Below are 20555 nucleotides of genomic sequence, written 5' to 3' on the forward strand. Positions count from 1 at the left end.
TCTCTCTTCTGGCCCCTCCCACTGAGTCCCGTGTCTGCTGGACACACCACAGTGACACGTGACAAACCCTGCCCACAGTCCCCCGCTGCCTGATGTCTGGCCAGTGCGGGACCTCCCTGACTACCCCTGGTTTGGGCAACTGTCCCACAACTACAGACGGACAAGTGGTTTTATGGCCCAGGGATAGACCATCTAAAAAAAATGCTTATTCTGACCCTACGACACGGTGAGTGTTATCTGGGTTGAGACGAATTAGTGTTGAGCACAGCCGGCCCAGCACAGAAATCATCCCGAATTCTTCTCTCCTCTGCCGTCCGGGGTCAGATGTTCGCTGGACACAAAGTACCCAGAGGTCATTTTATGGCCAGACACAGACAGGCTGGGGAGGTCCTTCAAAACACAGGACCCACTCTTTCTGCTAAACACCTAGTCTTTATTTTCTGAGTAGGTACATGTGGGTCAGAGACATACGGTTCCACCACCCTTCACCTGAGACCTTCACGGCCAAATGCATGTTCGAGTCCAAAGTGCAGCAGCTGGGGGTCAGCGCGGGAACCTCCAGGAGCTCTGAGTCTGTCTGAGCCAGATGGTGATGCCTGTCGGCCTGGGGGGCCACGCTGTCCCCCGCACGGTGTTCGCCTCTGGCTCCGAGCACGGGGCGTCCTGTCGCCGCGCCCGGATAAAGGGGTGGAGGGGCCCCAAGGGAGCTCTGGTTACCCGATGTGGTCGGCAGTCCGCCGTTCGCTTTCGAAGGCAACACGGTCCAGGTTTGTGTGTGGACAGATGACACCGTCAGTGGGCAACGGCTCTGTCAGGAGCCAGTATTTCCGGTCTGGCAGGAAAAACGGTAAATACTCGTAGGATGTTGAATAATACAAGGGACCAGAAAACATCCCCTTAATTCAGGATGGCTTTTGCCACCAAAATGAATTTTGCCTCCCAACTTATAAAGATATTTCTAAATTTCAGAGACTTTTTTTCTGGGGGTGGGGGGAACTATCGAATTCCCAGTTTGTGGGGGTGACACACATTCTTCTGCTGAAGGGTTTGAAACGGTTCCTGTTGTACCGAGAAAGAAAACACACGTGGTCCGGCAGGGACAGCGTCGGCCCAGTGATTACAGAACAGTGACCTTCGCCGCTGAACTGAAGCCTAAATGTCAAGCCGACGCCCACCGACCGCTCCAGGCTGGGAGGGTCAGTGAGGCTCAGAACCGCCCGCAACCCTCGTCTGACGCCAAGTTCCGGGGCCGCGTGGGCGGGGTCCCTGGAAGACAAGCCTCTTAGGTTGAGTTTGCACGGGGAGGGGGGTCTTTATTTAACCCTGAGCCGTCTGTAGGACGCGAGGTTCCCAGAAGCCATTCCTGTGCTGCGTTCTGCGCGCGGCGGCCAGCGTACATTCTATCTGAGCGCGGGGCTGTCTCGGGCGCCCCACCTCCCGTTCTGCTGTCAGTCAATAACCAGCTCTTCTTATCTAGACGGTCCTCATTGTGCTGGCTGCATCTTCTCCCTCCCACGGGCAATTTGAACTTTAAAAAAAAACACAGAACTTCATTTTTTTTACAAATGGCAACTGATGCATAAATATTAGCTGCTTAGGCTCTCTGCTCAGACAGCGCTGCCCAGGGGGACGTCCCTGGCTTGGCCCTCATTACCGGTCGTGATAAGCAACCTGGTGGAAAAGGGCACTGTCTGCTCCGAAAGTCACGCGCTGGGCTGGACCGAGCCGTCTCAGAGTACCAGAGGGGGGAGGTGACCGCCCGGTCATCCTCCCAGGAGACAGTGGATGTGATTAGAAAGGCATCGGTCAGCGGGACTCAGCCCGTTCAGAGAAGAGAGACACAGTAGAGGAGATGGAGCCTGCGGGTCCTCGAACCCCCTTTTCTTCACAGTGCAAGACGGTGGGGCTGCCAGGTGTCAGCAAGGCGCGTGCCTCCTGAGCGGCCGTGAGCTGCGCCTGACGCACCATGCCGGACGCCGTGGGCAAGCGTCCCAGCCGGGTTGGTCTGCCTGGTCTGTGTGACAAACCGGGTGATGTCACGGCACCTTTGAAGCAGCACAGCCCCGAGGGGCAGGCATCCTGCTAGGTGACGCTGGAGTCTTGAGGGGCCACTTTATAGGATCTCAGGATGAGGAAGGAGCCTGACCAGGCGGTGGCGCAGTGGAGAGAGCATCGGACTGGGACGCGGAGGACCCAGGTCCGAGACCCCGAGGTCCCCAGCTTGAGCGCGGGCTCATCTGGTTTGAGAAAAGCTCACCAGCTTGGACCCAAGGTCACTGGCTTGAGCAAGGGGTCACTCGCTCTGCTGCAGCCCCACGGTCAAGGCACATATGAGAAAGCAATCAATGAGCAACTAAGGTGCCTCAATGAAGAACTGATGCTTCTCATTTCTCTCCCTTCCTGTCTGTCCCTACCTGTTCCTCTCTTTGTCTCTCTCTGTCTCTGTCACAGACACACCCACAAGAATGAACTTCCTCGTCATCACTAATTTTGGTTGTGAGAGACAAAAAATACAACGTGACCTTAATTAGGAAACATTTTTTGTGTTATAGGCTCACATCGGGAATTCCAGGAGTTTAAGCGTGCTGGGAGGGGTCGTCACTTCCTGGCCCCACGGTGGTCAGAGGCTCTTGGTCTATAGAACCTCCTCCCGTCAGATTCAAGGGTGGGAACTGTGACGTCTGAGGCAGCGCTCCGTTCTCAGGGATCCCAGGCGGAGACAGGCCTGTGGGGTGACCGGGGACAGCGCAGGGGCAGTCCTGGGTGGGGTGACCGGGGACGGCGCAGGGACAGTTCCGGGTGGGGTGACAGGGGACAGCGCAGGGGCAGTCCTGGGTGGGGTGGAGCAGGGGACAGCATAGTGGCAGTCCTGGGTGGGGTGACCGGGGACGGCGCAGGGGCAGTCCCGGGTGGGGTGACAGGGGACGGCGCAGGGACAGTTCCGGGTGGGGTGGAGCAGGGGACAGCATAGTGGCAGTCCTGGGTGGGGTGACAGGGGACAGCGCAGGGGCAGTCCTGAGTGGAGCAGGGGACAGCATAGGGGCAGTCCTGGGTGGGGTGACAGGGGACAGCGCAGGGGCAGTCCTGGGTGGGGTGGAGCAGGGGACAGCATAGTGGCAGTCCTGGGTGGGGTGACAGGGGACAGCGCAGGGGCAGTCCTGAGTGGAGCAGGGGACAGCATAGAGGCAGTCCTGGGTGGGGTGACAGGGGACAGCGCAGGGGCAGTCCTGGGTGGGGTGGAGCAGGGGACAGCGTAGGGACAGTCCCGGGTGGGGTGGAGCAGGGGACAGCGCAGGGACAGTCCCGGGTGGGGTGACAGGGGACAGCGCAGGGACAGTCCCGGGTGGGGTGACAGGGGACAGCGCAGGGACAGTCCCGGGTGGGGTGACAGGGGACAGCGCACGGGCAGTCCCGGGTGGGGTGACCGGGGACAGCGCAGGGGCAGTCCCGGGTGGGGTGACAGGGGACAGCGCAGGGGCAGTCCCGGGTGGGGTGACAGGGGACAGCGCAGGGGCAGTCCCGGGTGGGGTGACAGGGGACAGCGCAGGGGCAGTCCCGGGTGGGGTGACAGGGGACAGCGCAGGGGCAGTCCCGGGTGGGGTGACAGGGGACAGCGCAGGGGCAGTCCCGGGTGGGGTGACAGGGGACAGCGCAGGGGCAGTCCCGGGTGGGATGACAGGGGACAGCGCAGGGGCAGTCCTGAGTGGAGCAGGGGACAGCATAGGGGCAGTCCTGGGTGGGGTGGAGCAGGGGACAGCATAGGGGCAGTCCTGGGTGGGGTGACAGGGGACAGCGCAGAGGCAGTCCCGGGTGGGGTGGAGCAGGGGACAGCATAGGGGCAGTCCTGGGTGGGGTGACAGGGGACAGCGCAGAGGCAGTCCCGGGTGGGGTGGAGCAGGGGACAGCATAGGGGCAGTCCTGGGTGGGGTGACAGGGGACAGCGCAGAGGCAGTCCCGGGTGGGGTGGAGCAGGGGACAGCATAGGGGCAGTCCTGGGTGGGGTGACAGGGGACAGCGCAGGGGCAGTCCTGGGTGGGGTGGAGCAGGGGACAGCATAGGGGCAGTCCTGGGTGGGGTGACAGGGGACAGCGCAGAGGCAGTCCCGGGTGGGGTGGAGCAGGGGACAGCGCAGGGACAGTCCCGGGTGGGGTGACGGGACAGCGCAGGGGCAGTCCCGGGTGGGGTGGAGCAGGGGACAGCGCAGGGACAGTCCCGGGTGGGGTGGCAGGGGACAGCGCAGGGGCAGTCCTGGGTGGGGTGGAGCAGGGGACAGCATAGGGGCAGTCCTGGGTGGGGTGACAGGGGACAGCGCAGAGGCAGTCCCGGGTGGGGTGGAGCAGGGGACAGCGCAGGGACAGTCCCGGGTGGGGTGACGGGACAGCGCAGGGGCAGTCCCGGGTGGGGTGGAGCAGGGGACAGCATAGTGGCAGTCCCGGGTGGGGTGACAGGGGACAGCGCAGGGACAGTCCCGGGTGGGGTGACAGGGGACAGCGCAGGGGCAGTCCTGGGTGGGGTGGAGCAGGGGACAGCATAGGGGCAGTCCTGGGTGGGGTGACAGGGGGACAGCGCAGAGGCAGTCCCGGGTGGGGTGGTGCAGGGGACAGCGCAGGGACAGTCCCGGGTGGGGTGACGGGACAGCGCAGGGGCAGTCCCGGGTGGGGTGGAGCAGGGGACAGCATAGTGGCAGTCCCGGGTGGGGTGACAGGGGACAGCGCAGGGACAGTCCCGGGTGGGGTGACAGGGGACAGCGCAGGGGCAGTCCTGGGTGGGGTGGAGCAGGGGACAGCATAGGGGCAGTCCTGGGTGGGGTGACAGGGGACAGCGCAGAGGCAGTCCCGGGTGGGGTGGAGCAGGGGACAGCGCAGGGGCAGTCCCGGGTGGGGTGGAGCAGGGGACAGCATAGTGGCAGTCCCGGGTGGGGTGGAGCAGGGGACAGCGCAGGGGCAGTCCCGGGTGGGGTGGAGCAGGGGACAGCATAGTGGCAGTCCCGGGTGGGGTGACAGGGGACAGCGCAGGGGCAGTCCCGGGTGGGGTGACAGGGGACAGCGCAGGGGCAGTCCCGGGTGGGGTGGAGCAGGGGACAGCGCAGGGGCAGTCCCGGGTGGGGTGGAGCAGGGGACAGCATAGTGGCAGTCCCGGGTGGGGTGGAGCAGGGGACAGCGCAGGGGCAGTCCCGGGTGGGGTGACAGGGGACGGCGCAGGGGCAGTCCCGGGTGGGGTGGAGCAGGGGACGGCGCAGGGGCAGTCCCGGGTGGGGTGACAGGGGACAGCGCAGGGGCAGTCCCGGGTGGGGTGGAGCAGGGGACAGCATAGTGGCAGTCCCGGGTGGGGTGACAGGGGACGGCGCAGGGGCAGTCCCGGGTGGGGTGACAGGGGACGGCGCAGGGGCAGTCCCGGGTGGGGTGACAGGGGACGGCGCAGGGGCAGTCCCGGGTGGGGTGACAGGGGACGGCGCAGGGGCAGTCCCGGGTGGGGTGACAGGGGACAGCATAGTGGCAATCCCGGGTGGGGTGACAGGGGACAGTGCAGAAGCAGTCCCGGGTGGGGTGGAGCAGGGGACAGCATAGTGGCAATCCCGGGTGGGGTGACAGGGGACAGCGCAGGGGCAGTCCCGGGTGGGGTGACAGGGGACGGCGCAGGGGCAGTCCCGGGTGGGGTGACAGGGGACGGCGCAGCGGCAGTCCCGGGTGGGGTGACAGGGGACGGCGCAGCGGCAGTCCCGGGTGGGGTGACAGGGGACGGCGCAGCGGCAGTCCCGGGTGGGGTGACAGGGGACGGCGCAGGGACAGTCCCGGGTGGGGTGACAGGGGACAGCGCAGGGTGTCAGCCTGCAGGCACTGCATCGGCTTAGGAAGGTGATGCTTGTTGTCATATCCACACGAGGAGAACAGACAAGAGGTTCAAGGCCAGGCAGCCTCCTCAGAGACCCAGTTTTCTTCATCTGTGGGTCACCGCGCTCGGCAAGAGCACCCACTGTGGTCCCTTCTCGTGCCACGAAGTCACCTGTTAGTTTATCAGCATGTTCCCAGTGTGCAGCCCCATGTCCTCCAGTCTCCCCGTCGACCAGAGCGACGTCTGTAGGATGTAAACTAAACGGCTTCTGCCCTGCTTCCAATCCCCGGCTACACTCTGCCGTCCGGCATTCACCCGACGACGATGTGGCCTGCCGGGCATGCACACTGGGGCCCCCGTCCTGCCTCGTCTCAGGCCTCTGTCCCTCCGAGCATCGCAGGGGACTTCCGTCAGGTCCTGGGGAACGTGCGCCTCAGGGTGCCTCTCTGGGGATGGCTCGCTGCATTCCCTGCGGTCCTGTCTGTCTGTCCCTGAGCTCCGCCAGCCCCACCCCCTGTGCCCCTCACCTGGCCGAGGGCCCCTGAAGCCCACCACCCAGCTCAGAGCTGTCCCTTTGTCCTTCCATGCATTGCGGTATTTACCAACATATGCGTGTGTGTGTGTGTGTGCATTTGTGAGTGTGTGTGCGTGTGTGTTTGTGAGTGTGTGTTAGTGTGTGTGTGTGTTTGCTTCTGCTGTTTTGCTGAATGCCTGTGTCTCATAAAAGAGTAAGTCCTCCAGGGTAGGATGGGAGGGTGTGGGTTCACCTCGAACACCTACCTACCTCATGTCTGTCGAGAACGGGTATAAATACATAGAGATACATCATATACAAATGCTTGCTGGAAAAAATATGAGTGAATGATGAACTAGAAGGCGACGACATTCAAGTGTAAGGAACTGAAATCTTTGCTATCAAACAAAACAGAAAGGAGAGAATTTGTAGAAGGGTGATGTCAACTCAACAGAATAGTATTTTTTTTTCCTGCCTCTGATGTTTATGTCTTGATTAGGTTTGAAAGCACTAAATTTAGACTTCATAAAAACAGAAAGTGGACCAGGGTCATTGTTTTTGGTTTTTACTAGGTTGGAGTAACTAGGATGAGACAGAAGTGAAATGTTTTTAAAATTTAAAACTATACCAGGAAATGATCTAAAGGTCATTACTTAGTTTTTTTGTTTTTTGGGGTTTTTTTTTTTTTTTTTACTTAGTTTTAGAACTAAAACCCACATCCTTGCAAAAAAAAAAAAAAAAAAGCATTTGCGGGTTGCAAGAAAATATTTCAACTAAGTTAAAAGTTCCCAAAAGGTCCTCTCATTTGTTACATGATAATTTTATCAAATGTGACCTGAGTGAGTTCATTCTGAGCTTATTCTTTACTTTTTTGAGATTATGAGTTTTATGAGCCTCTTATTAGATTTCTCTTTGGGAGGAAAGGCCACACAAATATTTTATCTGGAATTCATTTACCACAGGAAAGTTTAAATGTCAAAATAAATTAGAGAAAATTACAAGGTAGTCTCATAGGAAAAGAATGTCCATGCTTGAAAGATAGCACTTTTCGGAAATAGATCCCCTGCAGACATTTTGAAGAACCACATTCATTTATTTCTAGTAACACTGGAAAAAATAACCTTTCTTAACGAGCACATTGTATATCTATAATATGTTCTATAATACGGTACTGTAATAAATTACATACTATCTTAGGAAAAGGAAATGTTTCTTAATGAACATATTCTCGACAACATTGTTAAAACACACTCTTGATGTTGTCCTCATTTAGGTTGATAAAAATATTGAAAAATCCATGAACTGTATCAAGTTGCTGTATGCATATACATACAAAATATATATATATATAAGAGGTTTATATATATGTGTATATGAGCAATATTTTATCTCATTCTTAATGGTATAAAATAAAAAATAAAGGCCAACAGAACTGCAGGAGTTAGTTTCACAGGCTTTTAATTTTCTTTATCATTTTCAGAACAAATGGGCTTAAAATTAGACTAATGAAAGTTCTAATCCACGTGGAATGCATTCGGGATAATTTCATTCCCGTCCATTAATGGCTGCAGCAAATTGGATGGTAAATAAAATGTACATCTGGCCCTGGCTGGTTGGCTCAGCGGTAGAGCGTCGGCCTGGTGTGCAGGGGACCCTGGCCAGGGCACACAGGAGAAGCGCCCATTTGCTTCTCCACCCCCACCCCCCCTTCCTCTCTGTCTCTCTCTTCCGCTCCTGCAGCCAAGGCTCCATTAGAGCAAAGATGGCCCGGGCGCTGAGGATGGCTCCTTGGCCTCTGCCTCAGGCGCTAGAGTGGCTCTGGTCGCAGCAGAGTGACGCCCCGGAGGGGCAGAGCGTCGCCCCTGGTGGGCGTGCCGGGTGGATCCCGGTCGGGCGCATGCGGGAGTCTGTCTGACTGTCTCTCCCTGTTTCCAGCTTCAGAAAAATACAAAAAAATAAAAATAAATAAAAAATAAAATAAAATAAAATGTACATCTGAGGTGTGAACCTAAATCACGCACCTTCGCAGAATAGACATGTATGTAAAGCACAGACTTTTAATTGCTTCATTTTGGATAATGATATTTGAATATTAAATTAAAATGCCACAATCCATATAAATCTTTAAATATGCGTTTTCTTAGACTTGTCATTTCATGGCAATTTTGTTTCTTTTCAGACTGTGAATATATTGACTGGAAGACAGACATTTTTTTTTTCATGCTGGTTGTATGGGAGAAACTTTGACTTTAAAAAGTGGAAATGAGGTTGCTATGGAAACTGGTAATTCTGCTGCCACTCATCAGTGCCTGTGCAGGTAAAGTGTTCTATTATTATAACTTCTGGTTGATAATCTATTTATGTTTTATTTGTTTTTACAGATGATGCGATTTAATTGCATAATAGTTAATTGAATGCCTAAGCGATAATATTTGGAGGTGATCTCTATAGCTAATCCGGGGAGTTGAATCCTTCCAACATGTATGAAGTGCTATTTTTAAACAGAACTAAGATTATTTTGATTATAAATGGTCAAATGTGATATTTTTATAGAAAGAAGGTAAATTTTTTGTCATCAATAAACAATGAAGGCTATTATTTCTTTCTTAGTGAATTATTTAAACATTAAAGTTGAAATATATATTGTCCTTCAGATTTAGAATTTGGTGTGGCAAAAAAACCCAAAACAACTATATTGTCCTGGAAGAAAAAGTGACATAGAATGTTACATCAGAGGTAGATCAACTATTGAATTTTTTCTTTCTATTTTAATGATACATTGTTTCACTGAAGCTAAATAGAGTAAGGTCTGTGTATCTATTAGCTTTTGCTTTGTAACAAACCACCCCAAATCTGCGTGGATTAAAATAACAAACTGCCATGTACTTAGTTGAGGAGTCTCTAATCTGACAGTTTATAGTGGGCCCATCTGGGCTGATCGTACTGGTTTTGTCTGGGCGCTCTGGGACCTGCCCGTCTAGGACACTCTCCCCTGAGACACTGGGCGGCTGCCGCCCAGGTCCGGGTGCCTCTCATCCTCTGTGAGTCTGAGCTCTTTCCCACGGTGCCGGCCCCTGGTTCCAACAGAAATCAGACGTGTGCACGGTATCTCGACGTCCAACCTGGTAACTGACGCGGTCACTTCCGCTGTGTTCTTTTAACCAGTGCAAGTCACGAGGCCAGCCCGGATTTGGGGGGTATGGACACGCGTGCCATCTCCTGATAGAACGTGCAGAGTGACACCGTGAAGGGACATGGGAGGAGGCGCGGAGGGAGAGGTAGCATCTACTTTGTAACTGGCCACCGTCGCGGACCACAGCGCTCCGGTCTCCGTGGTCAGTCTTACCTGCGTGAGTGGCCACAGACGTGGACATCCGCCGGGTCTCCTGAACTTCAGAGAGCAGCCCTTCTAGCACACCATGCCGCCTCCCACCAGCTGGGATGTAGGCGCTGCACTGTCAGAAACACAGGAACAAACGATATAGCTTCCCAGCCAGAAGAAACACAGCGATTGTTAGAGCCCTGTATCTGATCGCACATCCCAGAAATGGACAGATCTGCTCATCTCAAAGAGCTGTGAGAATGCGAACATACACAGACATCAACCAGGAGACTCAGGAAAACGTGTAAACAAAGTTATATTTTACCCCTGAGAACCCAATGGCTAGAAGACCACAGTCACATTTATGCAGTTATTATGTCACTTTTAACACTGCTAACAAAGATTCAAAGTAAAATAACAATGGCCTTTTTTTTTTTTTTGGTAATAGATTTAAAAAGACAGTCATCAGGGTGTCCCCAAAGTAGGCATGTGTGAATAAGAATTCTCCACACTCGAGTTTCAGCGTCCTGTAGAAACTGAACATTTCTACATTTTGTCCTTAAAACATGTATATATTAAATCAGCATCGTAGCTCTGGAAGAACTTCTGTATTAAATTAAAATAAATTATTGTTCTCAGAACATATATGAAAGCTGAGAAATTCTCCAGTTCTTCTGTGACTTTTTATTTATTCAAGTTGGATGTGATTCAATATGTCCCTTTGCTTTATTCTAAAGGGAAAAAAAAAATCATCGTTTACCCTGGGTGTACAATTTCCTTGAGAAAGAACAGATTGGATGTGTTTTTTTTTTTTTGAAGCCGCAGCTTTTTAAAGAAGATCGTCTTAGCTAAACGTTGCCCCTGAGGTAAGGATGGTGAAGCTCTATACTAAAGATCACTGCTTTGAGTCAGTTTCTTGTTTTAGAGATTTTGAGGCTGTCTCCCGGCTTGAACACGCTCCCTTAGCTTTCACAAGTTTATTAGCAGTGTTGTCTAACGTGATCAGTGCGACTTCTACGCTTATGTGTAATATTTTCTTCAATTTCCCAAAACTTACTTTTTATTCGTTTTGAAAGGCTACACCTTGCACTATTGTGTTTTTTTCCTTCCGATATTCACTACGATAATCATCAAAATGTTGACATTCTCAATCTCCCTACGCAGTCAATTAAAACTGAAAATTCTGCCCCAACCTCTCTTCCTCTTTTATTTTTTAAATAACTCAACAGCGTCTCTAACACCTTTCCTGCAGACACTGGGCCATGGGTCTTCACTGGGAACCGTAATCCATCTGGGCATGCATTATGACTCTGAAACATTTTCAAAATTATGCGTATTTAGGCCCTGGCTGGTTGGCTCAGTGGTAGAGTGTCGGCCTGGCGTGCGGGGGACCCGGGTTCGATTCCCGGCCAGGGCACATAGGAGAAGCGCCCATTGGCTTCTCCACCCCCCCCTCCTTCCTCTCTGTCTCTCTCTTCCCCTCCCGCAGCCAAGGCTCCATTGGAGCAAAGATGGCCCGGGCGCTGGGGATGGCTTCTTGGCCGCTGCCCCAGGCGCTAGAGTGGCACTGGTCTCGGCAGAGCGACGCCCCGGAGGGGCAGAGCATCGCCCCCTGGTGGGCAGAGCGTCACCCCTGGTGGGCGTGCCGGGTGGATCCCGGTCGGGCGCATGCGGGAGTCTGTCTGACTGTCTCTCCCCATTTTTTCCAGCTTCAGGAAAAAAAAAATGCGTATTTTATAAGTTTTATTATTTTATTTCAACATTTTCGGCCCTGGCCGGTTGGCTCAGTGCTAGAGCGTTGGCCTGGCGTGCGGAGGTCCCAGGTTCGATACCCAGCCAGGGCACACAGGAGAAGCGCCCATCTGCCTCTCCACCTCTCCCCCCCCCCCCCCTTCCTCTCTGTCTCTCTCTTCCCCTCCTGCAGCCGAGGCTCCATTGGAGCAAAGAAGGCCCGGGCGCTGGGGATGGCTCCTTGGCCTCTGCCCCAGGTGCTAGAGTGGCTCTGGTCACGACAGAGCAACGTCCCGGAGGGACAGAGCATTGCCCCCTGGTGGGTGGGCCGGGTTGATTCTGGTCGGGTGAATGCGGGAGTCTGTCTGACTGTCTCTCCCCGTTTCCAGCTTCAGAAAAATACAAAAAAAAAAAAACCCAAAAACATTTTCTAAAAATATAATAAGAAAATCAAGGCCCATTTAATTAAGAAACTTTGTTAATAATATACTTTTGAATTACATCATCAATGTATGTGGTAGGGTCTTTGGGTAGAAAAATGCAACTATGTTGATAGAATAATGTAGGGACAACACTGTCCAGGAAAGGAAACATTACATCTCTGAATCTATTTATTTTCTTTTAGAGAGAGATCTCACGAAGAGATATTTTATTCTTTTTTTTTTTTTTTTTGTATCTTTCTGAAGCCGGAAACAGGGAGAGACAGTCAAACAGACTCCAGCATGCGCCCGACCGGGATCCACCCGGCACGCCCACCAGGGGCGATGTTCTGCCCACCAGGGGGCGATGCTCTGTCCCTCCAGGGCGTTGCTCTGTTGCGACCAGAGCCACTCTAGCGCCTGGGGCAGAGGCCAAGGAGCCATCCCCAGCGCCCGGGCCATCTTTTGCTCCAATGGAGCCTTGGCTGCGGGAGGGGAAGAGAGACAGAGAGGAAGGAGAGGGGGCGGGGTGGAGAAGCAGATGGGCACGTCTCCTGTGTGCCCTGACCGGGAATCGAACCCAGGACCTCTGCACGCCAGGCCGATGCTCTACCACTGAGCAACCGGCCAGGGCGAGATATTTTATTCTTAAGTACACATGAAGCACAGTGTGTAGAACAGGTCTGTCGTGGGTGTGACGCAGAAGAGGGGTCGTGCGGGATCCGCTTGTGCTGATGTTGGAGCATTCCGTGTGGGAGAAACCCAGGATGCACTGATGTGGTTAACTGTTCAAATCTCCTGCAGTGGAAAAAGGCTCAGAAAATACCAGAGGCTGTTCTTTCTTTAATTTTCTTTCTTTTTCTTTTTTTACTTTACTAGGATATTTAAGTAAAATTTTAGAAATTATAGGCAGATTTTTTTTTTAATTAAGAAAATTTTTTTAGCAGAAATACAGAGACAAGAGAGAGGGACAGATAGGGATAGACAGGCAGGGAGAGAGATGAGAAGCATCAGTTCTTTGTTGCAGCCCCTTAGTTGTTCATTGATTGCTTTCTCATATTGGGGGGCTCCAGCTGAGCCAGTGACCCCTTGCTCAAGCCAGCGACCTTGGGTTTTCAAATCTGTCTTCTGCGTCCCAGGCCAACGCTCTATCCTCTGTGCCACCACCTGGTCAGGCTATAGGCAGATTTTTAAAACTCAAGTTGCAATTTTTAAAAATTTGAGTTTTAAATAAGTACTTGATTAATACGGTAAACGTGATAACGAGCTAGATCGCACACCAGTATGCTGCGCCATGTGCCTTACATGTTATGTGTTCCCGTGTGTAGCGACAGCACCATTTTAAACCCGGGGCCTGGGCTTCGCCGCCCTTAAGAACAGCGTCACGAAGGTCAGGGGACGGTCTCACAGACTCAGACACAGTAAGAGCCACCATCGCTAGTTCTAAGAGACTATATTTCCGTAACATTCATTCAGTATTTATCTCATATTGAGAATTCCTTCCTGATATAGTCTCTTTTAACACAATCTTATTCTTTAAAGGTTAGTTTTTTCTCTTTCTCTTTCTATTTTTTTTTTTTTTTTTTGGAAACAACCCTCTTGGTCCATAAAGAAGTGGATTATTGGTTGTGTGAGTTTTGCTGTGGGCGGAGCGCCTCTATCCGAATCCTGGGGACTGAACAGCCATTCGGTCAGTCCTGAGGGAGTCCCGGCGATTCGGTGTGAGACCTGGCTTTTTCCGAGAGAGACTGACTCCTGCCAGGACAGGGACAGAGACCGCGTCACCATCTCCGGCAGAGCGGCACTCGGGCCTCCCTCAGCCGCCCCGATGAGCACATGATGTCATCAGGACGTCGTGAGCCCGTTTCTCACACCGCATGAATTCCTCTGAGGACCACTGAGACCAGAATGAGAAGCCGTCTTTCCAGCACCGTTTGCTGGTCGTGTCTATTGACAAAAACGTGCCTCTGTTCTTTTCAGAACTTCTCCCAAAGTCTTAAAACTTGAATGAAATAGTCTGGAGGGTTACAGCAATAAAGAAAAAACAAAACAAAACAAACAAAACCTGTCAGCACGCTGACACAGCACGCAGTTTTCCAAATGGACTTGCCGGAAAGTGGCCCTCGGGACAGACCCGGAGTCCCGCACGCGCCTGACGGAGGGCTGTGATGGATCACCCGGGACTGGAAGTATTTGTGATTTTATGAACTTCCTTCTAGTTCAAACAAAACCTGGTACTGTTTGAGTCGAGAACGGGAGTAAATAAACTACGTGAGAGAGAAAAAGCCGCAAGAGTGGACCCAGCTTCCTGCCATGGAGGCGGCGATGTGTCAGGGCGGGAGACCCTGCTGTCCAGCTGCGTGGCTCCGAGGTCCCCGGAGCTCACCACGGACTCCCCCCGGGGACGTCCCCCCGGGACAGAGCGTGACGGAGAGCGAGTGTGTCTCAGCCCGCGCTCTGCCTCCGGCCTCGCTCAGACAGACAGGCAGACAGCATCACGGCACCTTGGCGGGTGGAGCGTGAAGCCATGTTTTCAAGTCAAGTGACATCTGTGCAATTTCTAACCCAGACGGCCCCACGGAGAAATGTGAAAACGCCAGTTGTAGGCAGTGCCTACTGATGAAGGTGTTTATAGGGTTATCAAATCTCCCTCCAAAGTAACAGAGTCTAAACCCTTAATGAAATTGTGTTTTAGGACGGGTAACAACGTAGAAAAAAAAAAAAGTTCTGGTGTGTCAGCATCGGAAGGTGAGGCTCGGTGTGCAGTGAGCTATTCCGCGAGGAAGTGGCCTGTCGGGAGAAGGAACAGGGAGAACGGCTTTCAGCTTGACTCTTAGGAGAGGTCAGGTGTTCCGCAGAGGTGTTAAACAGCAGGTCGTGTTTTCACATGAAGGTCCCATAAAGAACCGTGCCACCAACTGAAACTGCTGGGGGGGGACGGATCGAGTTCTTCTTCTCCTACTTAAAACTGTGCCGAGATTTAAAATCAAACTAGACCACTCACAAAAACTAGGGAATATTTCAAAACGGATATGAAGCGATCAAGTATCCCCTAACTTTTGTGAGAAGTGTTCTTCCCATGGTTGGCAAGACAACAGGACTTCTGTGAGCCCCTTCCATCTCCATTGCACTTACGTCCCCCTCTGCTCACTACACAGACTTCTTTCTTAGGCTCAGGGCCTTTGCACGTGCTGTTCAGGGGCCGGGACGCTCTTCTCCAGGTCTCTCGATGGCTGGCTCTTCCCATTACACCACCTCAGATCCGTCACCTCAGCACCCTGTCCTGGGGGCCAGCACGTGGCCCCCCGTATTCACCCCCAAGGCTCACCCTCATCAACCTGTTCCAAGGTCTTCAGTGCACACGGCACTATCTGAATGAACTTATTTATGCCTCTGTCTGTGACCTGTCCTCTTTCTCTCTGCGTCTGGTAGAATATAGGGTCTTCTGCAGGCAAAGATAGTACCTGTCTTATTCATGGCTTCATCCCTCATGCATCAGGGCGTGACTCATTTAAATAAATGATGGATTTCAGAGTAAGCCCGCAGGACTACCTATGGGTAATCCGATATTCCCAAATACTTTTAGGGTTTTCTCAGCTATTATTAGGATCCCTTTGTAAGCATACATGTTTTAATCGCAGTATATCCTTTGGCCTCACAGAGGTGATGGGCAGAGACGTGACTTGGGGTGGTCAATACAGTGGACAGAGGACGTGTTGTGGAATTGTGCGCCTGATACCTGTGCAATTTCATGAGCCAGGGCCACCCTAATAAAATCAACTTGAGATGTATGTCTGTCCTGAACACACAAAGCTACTTCTCAGTTTTGAAGCGAACTCAGACTCTTGGCTTGGTGCGCCTGACATCGACATCAATCTGGTGGTATTCTGCTCAGGGGGTATTCTGTTCCACAGACAGACAGACCATGGTGTTTTAATATTATTAGGTAGCAGACAACCACGATTCCGCATCAGAGATCATCTAAACAGTGACCACCCCGGCTCTACTGTCTCTCAAGATGTACTCATTCCTTCTTTTCCAGTTTCAGGGTCATCAGTCCAGTCAGGTCCCCATTCTCTCTTTCCCAAGTTTTTCTAGAGGCTTCCTAAGCGCTGCCCCTGTCTGCAGGCACCATCAGGATCGTTTCCAGGATGGGGCAGAGGACGCAGGCCCCTCTCAGACAAACCTGCACAAAGAGACAGCTGGTGGCGGCATTACTCTGTGTCAAACTCTGCGTCGTGACCTTCAGAGACCCCGTTTCCCAGAAAGCTCAACCCGTCTAATCAAGCATTCAAATTCAATTTCCTTCAACAAATATTGAAAGTTCTCCAATTAATTCAAGTCAACCTGTGTCAGGAGCCTTCCCTGACTCTCCTCCACGATCCTTTGTTTAAATCCTACGTGTAGACAACCCCCCCCAGCCCCCGCACAGGGTGCCTTGTTCCAAGTCTCTGTGTCCCGCTGTCTGCACCAGAGACGTCTTCCTCCAGGTCCAAATCCTCCTCCTGAAGCCAAACCCAGCCCTTCCCAGCCGAGTTCAAAGGCGACCTCCCCTCTGAGTTACCCTCCAGGCATCAAACAATCCCCCTGCCTCCTAACCTCCGTTCCACGAAGAGGAATGTTCTCTCCACACCTTGGCTGAAAAAGAGGTCATTTTTTTTTTTTTCTCAAATACTCATTCTGAAAATGAGATAGTATCTGTGCTTGTTGAAAGCAAGTTTACCATCATGGAATGCTCAAATCTAAAGGGAAAATAAAGACTAACCTTTAATAGCTGAACAGGTGCCCCTCTCCCCTCCCCAGTGCACTACAGTTTACAATGTTTTTATGGGCAGCGTTTCATCCGAGCCTGAGAGAGAAACACAGAGAAGGCTCATCCTCTCTGCCGGAGCTGGCGGAGTGGAAACAGAGGTCCAGGAATTATCGAGGAGCTCAGGACCAGACCAGGGCAGAGGGGGTGATGAGGATCCAATGCTCAGACGGAAACTTCCTTCAGTATTAATTCAGGACGTCGCCGCCTGACACAGATCAAACTGGTGTGAATGGTGGGCTTTCTGATGTTGGTGCTGCCTGTGCCCAGAGGCTGGCTTCAGCACCAAGGGTAATACGGTTGAAAGAGACGGTTTCCCTAATTTCATACACCCACAAGCAGAAGCCGTCGCTGTCCGCATACGGACCCGACATACTCACAATCGTGTCATGTGCCTTATAAAGTATATAGAAAACATAGATTATCAAACATATCAGACCAAGCAGATACAGAACCTCTAACATCTTCCCCCCCACACACAAAGGGGGTCGGCTTGTCCCCTCTCTATTTGGGGGTGGAGCAGGTAAGGATGAGCACGGCTGTGTGCTTTGTGGGGGCGCTGACAAGGAAACAGCCAGCCCCCGGCACGGGCAGCCCCGGCTCAGCGGTGTACATGGGGCCATAGGGGGCCCAGCCTCGGTGACTACAGATTAGGATCATGTCGGCGCATTAACAAACCCTGTGTGTGTGTGTGTGCATTTGTGTGTGTGCACTGTGTGCGCCTGCGTGTGTATGTGTGTGCCTGCACGTGTGCGCATGTGTGTACATGTGTGCTTGTGCATGTGTGTGTGCACTGTGTGCGTGTGCATATGAGTGTGTGTACGCGTGCGCGTGCGTGTGTGTGTGTGTGTGCGTGCGTGTGTGTTGAGACAAATCAGATCTACTTTCTTAGCAGGTTTCGAGACCACAGTGCCATATTAGAAACTATAGTCACCAGCTGGGGACTGCCCTCGGTCTTGGTGACCCTCGAGTTAGTAATTCCTGCCCCAGGAGATGACCACGACCTTTTCAGCTCTGCTAGGCAATGGTGTTAAGTGAAGGGTGCACACTGTCTCCCCACTTCTAACCAGTGCCGTCCTCAATGGAAGAATGCATGAGGGTGTCCTGGCATCTCTCAGCTTCAAGGCACTCGGGGACTCATTTGTAAGTGTATTAATCCCCTCTGACGCCATTCTGTGGGGTAATCATGATTGAATTGTTCTGTGCTGGGGTTTTTCGCCATTTTATTTATTTATTTTTATTTATTCAGTGAGAGGAGGGAAGGCAGAGATAGACTCCTGCATGTGCCCCAACCGGGATCCACCTGGCAAGGCCAGTAGGGGGCGATGCTCTGCCCATCTGGGACATTGCTCTGTTGCTCAGCAACTGAGCTCTTCTTAGCACCTGAGGCAGAGGCCATAAAGCCATCCTCAGCACCCGGGCCAACTTTGCTCCAATGAATCCTTGGCTGCGGGAGGGGAAGAGAGAGACAGAGAGGAAGGAGAGGAGAGAAGCGTGGAGAAGCAGATGGGTGCTTCTCCTGTGTGCCCTGGCTGGGAATCGAACCCGGACTTCCACACACCTGGCCGACGCTCTACCACTGAGCCAACCGGCCAGGGCTCTGTCATCATTTTCTAATTGTTGTTTTATAAAATCATCTTCAAGAGCATCCGCCACTGATGGGGTGCATTCACACACGGGCAGTCCTTTATACCAGGACTGTGAGGAGTTGTCAAGCGTGGCTGTCGCAGGATGAGGGCAGGGCGGGGCTAGGTCCCAGCCTTCAAGCTCATTGATTAGCCTGCCTGTCATGAAAATAGTCAATCAGTTCATTCAGTGAGCCGCTCAGACACTGCAAACAGACTGTGAATGTGGAGAGACGGCCTGAGACCAATATTTAGCGGCTGGCGTGCCAAGAGGGTAAACAGCCACCCACAGTCATTTTATGCTCCTCTTGGCTGACCTACGGTCCCCTTTCAGGGGAGAACCGAGCGATGACCAGGGGACCTCTGACCAGGAAGCAGGAGGACCGACTAACTCGGCTTCGCCAAAGCTACCTTTCCCAAACGTCCCTCCTCTGTGTGGTTCTGGATTCAGGCTGACCCATAAGGAAGTGAGCTTCTGGAGAAGATGGCACGGTCTCTGAGCTCCACGTAATCGTAGGGAGTGTCCCGTCTTCTTCGTGTCCAGCTTTGTCCCCATCTGCTCACACTGGTGACCAACCACAACCCCAGGCCCACGTCCGGTTTCAGATGTGACAGTCTGCACGGGCTTTCCCTTCACACGTCCACCTGGCAGCCGGCTTCCTTGCGCTCCGGGTCCCCTCGCTGGACTGGTCTTCTCCACCCGCTCCGGTGCTCAGGAGGGCTGGCTGGTGACATCACTGTGACCCTACACTCCCGCTTTCGGACGCTTTCTTCCCCAGCGTCTCTCACAACGGTACAGGGTCGTCTTCCTAACGTAAACCCTCCCCTGACGGAATCCTGGTACAGTGGGACTTTGTCATGCTTGCTGGGGGCCATGTCAACAGCATCCCTGGGGCTCTGGGTGGTGACTTCTTACTGCTGGGAGTCGAATATCCAGGGTCAAGACGGGCCGGGGGTCATGTGCCACCTCAGTGTACCACAAACGGGTAACTGGCCTCTGCTAACCACAGAGCACACCCCCAATGTAAGTGAAGGCGTATTTGGGGATACCAGAAAGACAGGAAATTGTAAAATGCAGACAAAGTCGCCCGGAATTTTGTTTCAAAACTTAGACAACAGAATCAATCCACCTCCTACTGGTAAACCAGAGTTTCTCAGACAAGATGGACCCGACCCTCGGGTTTCAGGCCAGCTCTGTCATTGCTACATGGGACTCTCCGTGTGCTGTGGGGTGTCTAGCAGCCTCCCTGCCCCCCGCCCAGTAGATGCCAAAAACATCCACGCCACGTCCAAGTCACGACCATCGAAAGATGTCTGCAGACTCACACAGACCATGGGGAGCACAAGCACCCACGTCGAGAACACGCCCGTGTTCTGCTGACGTCAGGACTCGCCCCTGTTTAAGCCGCCACGGGTAACACGCTGCCTCCCAGGAAGACTCGGCCCCCGGCTGTTCGCCGTCCAAACCTGCTACAGGTGCCGGGCCTCCGACCTGGGGACCCCCACGCCCTCCCCTGGGGACGTGTCTCCCTGGAGGTGGTCAGCTGCCCGGGGCTGCAGTGGCCACAGGAGCGTCCCCCTTCCCTCTGGACCTGGGGACCCCCACGCCCTCCCCTGGGGCCGGGTCTCCCCAGAGGTGGACAGCTGTCTCTGGGCCGCAGTGGCCACAGGAGCGTCCCCCTTCCCTCTGGACCTGGGGACCCCCACGCCCTCCCCTGGGGACGTGTCTCCCCTTCCCTCTGGACCTGGGGACCTCCTCGCCCTCCCCTGGGGGATGTGTCTCTCCTTCCCTCTGGACCTGGGGACCCCCACGCCCTCCCCTGGGGCCGGGTCTCCCTGGAGGTGGTCAGCTGCCCGGGGCTGCAGTGGCCACAGGAGCGTCCCCCTTCCCTCTGGACCTGGGGACCCCCACGCCCTCCCCTGGGGACGTGTCTCCCCTTCCCTCTGGACCTGGGGACCTCCTCGCCCTCCCCTGGGGGATGTGTCTCTCCTTCCCTCTGGACCTGGGGACCTCCACGCCCTCCTCTGGGGACGTGTCTCCCCGGAGGTGGACAGCTGTCTCTGGGCTGCAGTGGCCACAGGAGCGTCCCCCTTCCCTCTGGACCTGGGGACCCCCACACCCTCCCCTGGGGACGTGTCTCCACAGAGGTGGTCAGCTGTGTCCCCCTGCCCTCTGGACCTGGGGACCTCCACGCCCTCCCCTGGGGACGTGTCTCCCCGGAGGTGGACAGCTGCCTCTGGGCTGCAGTGGCCACAGGAGCGTCCCCCTTCCCTCTGGACATGCCCATGTCCAATGTTTTCC

The 20555-nt window shown here is 53.8% G+C and overlaps 2 protein-coding genes across 2 annotated transcripts in view; one reads left to right on the forward strand and one right to left on the reverse strand.

Moving 5' to 3' along the window:
* Positions 1 to 2576: 2576 nt before the first annotated feature.
* LOC136314581 (proline-rich protein 36-like) lies at positions 2577 to 5843 on the reverse strand. The gene has a single exon (XM_066245628.1). The coding sequence runs from the start codon at positions 5841 to 5843 to the stop codon at positions 2577 to 2579; it is 3267 nt and encodes a 1088-aa protein (XP_066101725.1).
* A 2763-nt stretch (positions 5844 to 8606) lies between these two features.
* CNTN6 (contactin 6) overlaps positions 8607 to 20555 on the forward strand; it is a 124803-nt gene continuing 112854 nt past the window's right edge. Inside the window, 1 exon segment of the mRNA XM_066244741.1 lies at positions 8607 to 8663. Within this exon segment, the coding sequence (XP_066100838.1) occupies positions 8609 to 8663 (55 nt within the window). The 5' untranslated portion in view covers positions 8607 to 8608.

The sequence above is a fragment of the Saccopteryx bilineata genome, chromosome 10, assembly GCF_036850765.1.
Source record: "Saccopteryx bilineata isolate mSacBil1 chromosome 10, mSacBil1_pri_phased_curated, whole genome shotgun sequence".
Taxonomy (NCBI): Eukaryota; Metazoa; Chordata; class Mammalia; order Chiroptera; family Emballonuridae; genus Saccopteryx; species Saccopteryx bilineata.